Source organism: Lipotes vexillifer, unplaced genomic scaffold, assembly GCF_000442215.2.
Source record: "Lipotes vexillifer unplaced genomic scaffold, Lipotes_vexillifer_v1.1 scaffold437, whole genome shotgun sequence".
Lineage (NCBI taxonomy): Eukaryota > Metazoa > Chordata > Mammalia > Artiodactyla > Lipotidae > Lipotes > Lipotes vexillifer.
The window spans coordinates 1,805,274-1,814,530 of record NW_006785990.1 but is presented as its reverse complement, the minus strand read 5'-3'; the positions used below and the strand labels follow the sequence as shown (position 1 = coordinate 1,814,530).

Here is a 9,257-nt window from a genome sequence, read left to right as displayed (position 1 = left end):
AGAGCCCCTCGTGTCCGCTCTTCCCTGCCCCCAACCCCTGACCCTTCTATGAAGGTCCCACACCTGCCTGCTGCCTCCAGTCTACAGACTAGCCTTGTGACAGCTGGGAGAACAGGGCTTGGCTTGACAGTGGAGGTAGAGAGAGGAGACCCTTAGGTACAGGAAACGGGGTGGTGCAGTGTGAGTTCAGTTAACAGCAAAGCCACTGTATTCATTTGCTTGGGCTGTACCCAAGCTAAGTACCACAGACTGAGTGGCTTAAACAACAGAAACCTATTACAATTCTAGAGGCTAGAAGTCTGAGATCAAGGTGTCTGCAGGGTTCTTCTGAGTCCTCTCTCCTTGGCCTGTAGACGGTTGTCTTCTCCCTGTCTTCACATGGTCTTTCTTCTGTCTGTGTCTGTGTCTTAATCTCCTCTTATAAGGACACTAGTCATGTTGGATTAGGCCCACCCATATGACCTCACTTAACTATCTCTGTAAAGACCATATCTCCAGTCACATTCTGAGGTCCTGGGGGGGAGGGCTTCAACAGGTGAATTTGGGGAGGGCACAACTTGGCCCATAATAGCCATTTATCAGGAGCACCTCTTTTCAAGTAGTGGGTTCTGGGGAAGAGGGAGGTCCTGGGAAAAGACTCCTACAAGCTTTGGAGACAAAAAGGCCACAGGTCCTGCTCGACTCCATTGTGATGGACAAGTTGGATGACCCCAGGCAGGTCACCCTCACCTCCGTAGTGCCCCCAGCTGTGTGAAGACAGAACATGACTGTGTACATAGCTCCCTGCACTCACATACACAGTGGGGGCCCCTCAGAGACAGCTCCTGCACCAAGAGTTCCTGGCAGTTTGAGGCAATGCTGGGTCAGGACCCACTTGCGGCAAGATCAGGAAGGGCCTTGGCCACTCATCCTCACCTCTGACAGGTGAAGAGCTGAGGAAGTTTGTGTTGCCGCCCCACGCTTATGATCCTTGTGGAGATTCTGGGGCTCCAGGGGATGTCAGGATGCCCAGCACTGCAGCTCATGAGCCCGAAGACGACAAGGGCTTTTCAACCCAAAGATACAATTCCTTGTAACTGGAAATCTGTAATTTTCATTCCTTATTTCTCTGCTACCCATGGGTGGTAGGTATCCCAAGGAAGCAAACTCTGGCTCAGAGAGCAGATGGCCAGCCACAGGAGGTGCTCATCATGCAAGCAGAAGGACATAAAGGGGAAGGAGGCCAGGGACGGGGGTCCTGCCCTGAGTGGGGCAGGGCTGGGGACTGTCTCAGAGATGGGCTGGGCCTAAATCAGCAGCAGTCTAACCCTGGGGACCCAGGGGGCAGAAGGCACAGGGGGCTAATGGGCATTGCCTACGGTCCCACCCTCGCCCCCCAGGGGCCTTCCTGTCCTATAGCTTCAGGCACTGGGTGCCCAGGTGCCTTGTTGAGGACAGGATGGCAGGAAGCTGGTGTGATGTGGTAAACTGTTCATGTTCAGAGCTTACGTTTGCCTACTAGCCCAGTTTAAAAATCAGTTTTAAAACGTCAGTGTTAGCAGAGTCATGGAGCAAGCATGATGGAGACTTTTGTTTCACTTCTTAGTTGATTTCATGCCCATTATATGGCCCCTTCTATCACATTGTCAATGGTGAGAGCTATTTTTCCCCTCTCTGGAGACTGGAGATATTGCTTGAAAACCTAGAGAGATGGCAGAGTACTAGGGGTGTTGGGGGGCCCCTGCCCTAAGCCCTCAGCATGGCCTTGTCCCACCCACAGGCTTCCCACCAAATGTGCAGCTTCCTGTGATGAACAGCAGACTCATGGCTGGGGCAGCTGGGTCTGTGCCAGCGGGCCGGCCCCAGCCCTTCTGCCAGAGCCCAGCGTGCCCAAGTGTAAGGGCCCCGCATGCCGTCGGGGCCCCGTGGAAGAGGCCAGCCGCTCTGCTCTGCCCCCCTCCACCCTTCTCCCCATGGGCATCCTCTACTCCTCATTCACTGCAGACTCAGGCACCTGGCTGACAGGGCCCCGCAGCCCAAAGCCCGCTGTTATCCATGGCCACTTCAACATCCACAGCGTGATGCAGGACCTCTTGATCCTTGACCTCTTAGCCTCCAACTCCCTGCACTGCGAGACATCTCTGTCGCTCACACCCGCATCCTGCTGCCATTTCCATCTCTCCCCTGTCTGTCTGCAACCCCATGTCCCCTCCTCCTCACTTGCCTGGTCTCTGGCCCCCCAACTGGCTCCACACAGCTGCAGGCTTCCAGAATCTGGACCAGATCATGCCATTCTCCTCTGTGCGCCGTCCATACTGCCTCAGTGTGCTCAGGCAAAGCAGAAACCCCTTCCGCGGCCTGCAAGGCTCCTGTGTAGCCCCCGTTACTTTCCCTGGTGACCGCAGCTGTTCTCATCCTGAACAGGCCACACCCTCCCACGTGTCCCTCCCTCGTTCTAATGGGTAGTTAGCCCCGGGCACACACACCCGACCTGGACATGAGCACCGCACCATGGGCATCCCTTACCTCCATTTTGCCTATCTGCTGCCTCACCTGCAGCCCTGTTCCTGGGCTAACTGCAACCATTCATCAGGGCCCAGAGAAACATCGCTTCCTCAGAGCAGCCTCCCAACATGGGGATCCAGATGAGACCCAACCCCCTGCCCTGCTATCTGTTCCGACAGCATCCTCTGCCTTCCTCTCTGCCACTCACCTGCAGCTTACAGGGTTTTGTGGACAGTCTTTGCTCCCCCGGGCCAGGGTTGCAGGCTCAGCACGGCCTGCTCTCAGCTGAGAGCTGGGAACACAGCGGCACCATTGCTCTTTGTGCCATGAGTGAAATGTGAGGCTGGAGATCTTGAGACCCCCTCCCCAATCAGAAGAGCCTAACATTCCTCACAAGAACTCTAGCTTGGCCTGGCTAGGTACTGAGCACCTCCCAGGCCAGCTTCTGCTGGCCTCATTGTTGCGTGTGGTCCTCAGTCCCCGTCTGAGCGGTGGGAAGGGCAGACCACAAAGATTTCACCCATGAGGACCCCACACAGAGTGCTCAGTCACCCCAGGGTGCAGCTAGCCATACCCAGCCCTGCCTGACTCCAGGCCAGGGTTCACTCAGCAGGTCTGAGCAAGCCCCATGGTTTCGGGCACCTTCGTCCTGCCTGACTCTGTGACATCACGTGGCTCTCCCAGCCAGGTAACGTGGGGGAAGAGGCTCACTCTTCGGGGCTGGCGAGATGCCCACGCCCGGCGAGGAGTGAGGAAAGGCCATTCAGGAGGAGGAAGTAGGCACAAGGGCAGGCTATGGGCACAAGTGGGTGGGTGAGAGGTTCCAGAATGGACGTGGGGATGACGCAGGACGTCAGAGACCCATAGTGACATGATGTCAGTGGGTGATTCTGGGATGGGGATGTTGAGCCAAGGGCACCCCAAAAGAGCAGGTGCAGACCTTGGGGCTCTCGTTTCTGGGGTAGGAGGTACCCAGGTGAGCCCAAAGGGCAGCCTAGCCTCAGAACCACCAACAAAAACAGGGAAGAATGGAAGCCCAGAGAGGAGTCCTAGGGGACAGTTTGGTTGCAGAAAAGAGATGAAAAAGAATGGCCAGGAGTGCTGGCCATCCTAGAAGCTAAGCCCAGAGTTTCAAAATGAAGGTGAGGTCCTGCCTGCAGGAGCTGGTCAGGGTGGGGCCTGAGAAGAGGGCACAAGTGCTGGAGGGAGCAGGTCACAGAGGTCAGGACTTCTCCTGTGACCTCACTGGGTCGCTGTGCACTGTGGACCCTCAGAGGGCAGGACCCTGTCTGACATTCTCTCTGCACCGGGCTCTGTGGCCTGTCTTGGTCTCAGAGTCCAGAGTTTCTCTCTGGGCTCGGCCCAGGGCCACCACACTGCGGTGACCTAGCTAGGGTCATCCTCATAACTGACTCTGGACAGACCCCCTGGAGGATACCCACTCCCTAGACCCTGATCCTCATGGCATGACGTGGGCACAGCCCCCATGAGCAGCTGAGGTCCTGAGAAAGACTCACCAGTGAGGACGCCTTGGTTCTGGCCCCAAGGGCTCCCAAGGAGGGTGGGGAGTTTGGGGCCCCAAGCAGGCCCTGTCTCAGTCCGTGTGACCTGAAGCAAGCTGCAGTCTTCCTCTTATGGTGGCATCCCACAGCTCTGCGTGATGACCGTCCAGTTCCCACGGCAGCCCTGGGCAGCGGCTGCTCACCCCGCCCCAGCTGCCTCCCCTCCCCTCTGCACGCTGGCCCAGCTCCCTCCCCACCCGCCCAGCCCTCACTTCCAGAAGGAACAGCCTGGAGACTGTGTAGAGAAAGGAGCACTGGAACCAGGGTCAGGAATCCGGAGGGGACAGTTCTTACCTACTACCCTTATAAAATAAAATTCATATTTTATGGCAAGACAAGAAAAATTTAAACATAAACAATTTTCTCTGCCCTTTGGCCTCCCCTCTCCGGCACTGTGCATTGTGTGTCTGCGTTAGGCATCAACCAGACCTCCCGTGGGCAGAAACACTTGCTCGGTCATAAAGAGCATCATTCTCCTAGCACAGGCCGGACAATTCCTTAAAAGATAACATTCCTTCTTGATCTTGTAAGGGGTCACATGGTGCTTAGATCTGGATTGTGTAAACTATTAATAACACATCATTTAATGTACAGCCCTCTGTCTCAAAAAGCTTATATAGCTGTGCCTTGACTTCTAACAGGCGGAACAGTTCTCAGAGCCTTCGGAGATGCTCTTCCCTGGTTATAATCCTCAAATTTGGCTCGAATAAAATTTTCCATTGCTTTCTTAGATCAACCAATTAATTTTTCATCAACACCCTGAGAGGTTTCACTGAATGCAAGTCACACCAGGGTGGGGTTGTTTTTCTCTGGGGCTCTAGGAGCAATGGGGGTTCTGGAAGCCCTGAGGAAGTAACCCCAGGATGGAGGGGTTACCGGGTAGTCGCTGAGACAAGGTCTTTACCCTGAAGGGCAGGTTAAGGGGTGGCATGGAGAGAGTGGTGCTAAGGAATGTTCTAGGCAGGGGGCCCAAGGAGGGCAAACTCCAGAAAGGAAAAAATTAACCTCTTTCCAAGAGGTTCCTCTCTCCCTTGGCAGCCAGCTTGTCCTGCAGGGCCCGTGGCAGAGCAGGCAAGTCCAAGAGGCCTGGTGGATCACGTGGCTTTTTCCCACAAGAAGTGTGATTTATGCAAATTATCTAAACCTTGGAGTTTCCATTTAATTTTTGTGGCAAAGATTAAAGAGGATAGAGTGCACAGTGATTAAAGAGGGATCTAGGCATAGAGACGCCCCAACAAGCGGAGGCTGCTATTATTTTATGTCCTTTGCAAAGCTCCCCATTACATTGTTCACCGGGGAGCAGCTGTGCAATAAATAGACTCCTTTATATAGATCAGGTCTAGTAAAGACCGAATGAAGACCTGTGTTTGCTAAGTGGGGTTTTCACAGGTTGGAGCTCAGCATTCCCAGTTTGTGTAACAGCCACAGCTCAAACATTTGGCGGCAAGTGGTGTGTTTCCACAGGGCATTTGGGCTGGTGGCAGGGTGGGGCCTGAGAGCCACAGGAGGAACCCAGAGCCCGGGGGCAGGGCGGGGGGTGTGCAGGTGTGGTACGGGGTGGGGCCTGGGCCCTGCATGCTGGTGCCACCACACCCAACCCCAAGCCGCCTGCTGTTCTGAGTGCAGCAGGGCCAAGTGTGCAGAGTCTCAGAGTGGAGGGAGGGCTGACCGGTGCATCTTCATCTCCCTGACAAAAGGCGCGCGGAGGTAAACGAGATGGCCTGGTGGAAAGCCTGGGTAAGTGCAGAGCAAGCGGAGGTGGAGGGTTCCCTCGTGGTGTTGGTCTAGAGAGAAGTCAGCTCAGGCAACCCTGTTTCCTGCCGGGCCAGGCACAGGACTGGGCTGCCCCCTGGGGAGGAAGACAAGGAGATACTGCCCCAGTACAAGAGGCATTCATGGCGGCCAGGATGGGAACAGGGGAGATGGGCAGATAAAGAAAACTTGAAATGCACCTGGGAAAGCTGAGGAGCTGGGGGAGCCCAAAGGGAGGGGTCAGGCTGCTGGAAAGAAGGGGGAGTCATGGTTGAGTCATATGTCCATGTGTGTGTGTGTGTGTGTGTGGTGTACGCACATGCGTGTGTTTAGGGAGAATCAGGCAGATGTTTCCTTAAAGAGGGAACAGTATGTGCAAAGGTTCAGAAGACTGGGAAGCTTGGCTTTAAAGAGAAGTAAGCTTGAGGGTCCTGGATGGGAGGGTAGAGGGTCGGGGGAAATGCACCTAAAGAAGCAGGCAGGGCCGGGTCCTACAGAGCTGTGCATGGCAGGCTAAGGAGCTTGGGCTCCACCTTGAGAGCAATGCGGAGCCATTGAAGGACCTTGAGCTGGAGAGTCACCTGATTGAATAGGTTGATGTTAGAGGACTCATCAACGTCTTCTCATCAGGGGATGGGAGGCCGACCTGTGCCACAGGGGCCTTCCACATTTGAAATCCATGAGTGAAATTTACAGAGTGACAGATGGCTGAGTTAAGGGGACAGCACATCCTGCCCCCAAGTCTCCCATGTCCAGTGAATGAACAGATTCTCACGAGTGTTTCACCTGGGTTTGAGTCCGACGCTGTCTCATGCTAAGGAGTTGAAAACACAAAAGGGGGACGACGATGAGGAGCAGGTGATGTCCCCCGGGCAGGCATGATGTTGTGTGCTTGGCACACCGCCCTTCATTTCATCCCCAGGCAGCCCTGGGATATCAGGGCTGCTATTTCCACTTCACAGATGAGGCAACCAAGGCTCAGCCATATCTAGTAACTTGCACAGTCCCACAGCTAGCAGGTGGGGGTCTAGTGTGAACTGGGGTCTCTCTCTGTCCCTGCCCCCAGGCTCCCTGTGAGTCTTAGTGGGTGACCCCCACTAAGCCCCATAAGTGGACTTATCCTAATTCAGGAAATCTCTTTGTCACAAACGTCACAACCCAGGGGCCCTCAGATTCAGACATGCTGGGCCTGGACAGGTGGGACAGAGAGAAGAGCAGGGGCAAGGTGTGGTGGCCATCTGGCCCCAGCGAAACAGCCAGGACAAGGCAAGGGCCAGGGAGGCCTCCAGCTTTGTCCTGGCTGATGGGGAACAAGGCTTTGAGGAGGCAGACGTGGCAGGGAGAGTCCAGTGCTGGGCACTTTCCAAAGTCAGCTGCTGCCCAACGTGGCCTGACTTTGGGCCTTGCTCCCAGTGGGGTGGGGCAAAGGCCCATCCTTGGGGCCCACCCAGCCAGGCAGGCAGAAGCCTCCTTGCAGGGAGGCTGGATGACAACCTGGCAGGATAACAATGACATTCCTTGAGCACCTACTGTGCCCTGGACCTTCCTCTGTCAATATCTCACTTGAGCCTCTGTACACCTCTGCAGTACAATATAGATGCCAATATCCTTATCCACAGATGAAGAAACGGAGCCACAAGGAGACTAAGACGGTGCCCAAGGTTGCCACACTACAAAGTGTTGGAGTCTGGGTTAGACTCTGAGCAACCTGACGCCAGAGCTCAAACTCTATGGGGTTCGGCCATCCACAAGCCAAGGGCAGCCAAGGGGCGTGAAAGATCAGCTTGAGGGGGCCCGTCTGTGCCTCTCTTGTGGAGATGAAGCTCTGCCTCCCAAGTTCTCCGGGGCAGCCCTGTGATGAGGGAAGGCAAAGGCGTGGCAGCTCCCCTGAGACCTCCACAGACATGTAACAGAGTCACAAGCCAGGCTGAGTCACCTTTTCAGTGAAAATGCTCCTGTCTGGACTAGCCTGCTCTGTGCAAGACCCAGCAAGGGCCTAGGCAGACCCCTCCTCCAACATGGGGTGGGGAGTGGGTAGATAGAACCACCCACTAGGGAGGGGTCTGATTCCCAGAAATTTGTCTTTTTTCCCCCTAACACCTTAGCGTGGGAGGTAAGGCTGGGGCTCCTCAATGCAATGAAATCACAACCCCCAGGGAGTTAGTTACAAACATTGCCACCGGAGCCCAACCTCAGACCCACTGAATAGGCCACTCCATGGTGACTGGCACACATGGCCTGGTCAGTCACTGCTGCACAGCCCCCTGAGTGCCAGCCTGGGGCAAGGGATGGGGGAGAGCCCCTCCTGGGTAGCCTCCAGAGCTTAGCACTGAGATCTGAGATGACCCCATGCTCACAAACGACCTGCATTCCTGTGGGCAAGGTTTCCTTCAGCGAAGGGTACCGGGAAAACTCAATGTCTGGGAAAGGTTGAGTCATTGAGAGCAGGGGAGCGGCAGACAGAGCTTAGCTTCTGAGTCAGGCTGTGGGTTAAAACCAGCACCACCGTTTACTAGGTGCGTAACCTTGCGCACCTTGCGCACCTTGTGTAACCAGGTGCTCCGAGCCCAGGCTGTAAAATGGGGCATTCATAGCTACCTAGGGTGACTGGCAGAGACAGCAAGGAGAAGAGCATTGCATCTGAAGCACCTAAAGCCTCTAACACACAAGGCCTGGCACATAGGAGGTGCTCAAATCACTAACAGTAGTCACAGCTGCTCATGACTCCACAAAAAAGGGATGCAATAGATGCACGCATGCAGCTGGGCAACATCTGGGACCACAAAAGCTCTCTGGATGAAATTTGCACAGGGAATTACTTCTCGTAATTTCTTCTGTGAAACATGGTGCTAAGAAATAAAGTAGGAAAATCTGTCACCAGATATTTGAAATTCAAGCAAAGGATATGGAAAGACTTTTTACTCAAAAGAAATATCCTTACAGATATACCATGGATGGGAAGCTTCTCTGTATTTTCAGGATCTGACCAGAGCCAGGAAGGAAGGAAGGAAGAAAGGGAGGAAAAAATGATGGATGTGGTGATTGGATGGGTGGATGGCTGGCTGGCTGGCTGGCTGGATGGATGGATGAGTGGGTTGGTAGGTGGGTAGGTGGAAGAGTAGATGAGTGGATGAGGGGTGGATAGAAGGAGTAGGGAGGCAGCGTGTTCAGCTCCACTAAGCCTTTCCTTACTTGATCGCTGTCCTTATAGCTTTGAGCAGGGTTGTCCCTTCCTGCTGCCTGCCCTCAGATGGCACTGCCTGGGAGAGATGCAGCCTGATTCAGAGCCCACGCCCCAGGACGGGGCAGGGATGGAAGAGGTTTTGTGGCTCTGGCTGGCGCCAGCCTGTTAAAACAAGGAGACATTCTGCACAGGAGACAAGGCAGTCCCACAGAGCCCCAAGGGGAACCAGCAATCCCTCACGGTCAGGCCACTGTCTCTGGGGGTACCTTTCCCTA

General features: G+C 54.9%; 1 protein-coding gene across 2 annotated transcripts in view; it reads left to right on the top strand.

Moving 5' to 3' along the window:
• The window catches only part of LOC103070635 (annexin A8), a 28,212-nt gene that overhangs the window by 5,514 nt on the left and 13,441 nt on the right, over nt 1–9,257 (top strand). The window contains exons 2-3 of one of the 2 annotated variants that reach the window (XM_007458367.1): nt 1,539–1,542; nt 5,709–5,783. In XM_007458367.1, coding sequence (XP_007458429.1) covers nt 5,763–5,783 — 21 coding nt within the window. In that variant the 5' untranslated portion in view covers nt 1,539–1,542; nt 5,709–5,762. Of the gene's footprint in view, nt 1–1,538; nt 1,543–5,708; nt 5,784–9,257 lie in introns of those variants that run through there. The other variant, XM_007458368.1, reaches the window with a different exon arrangement.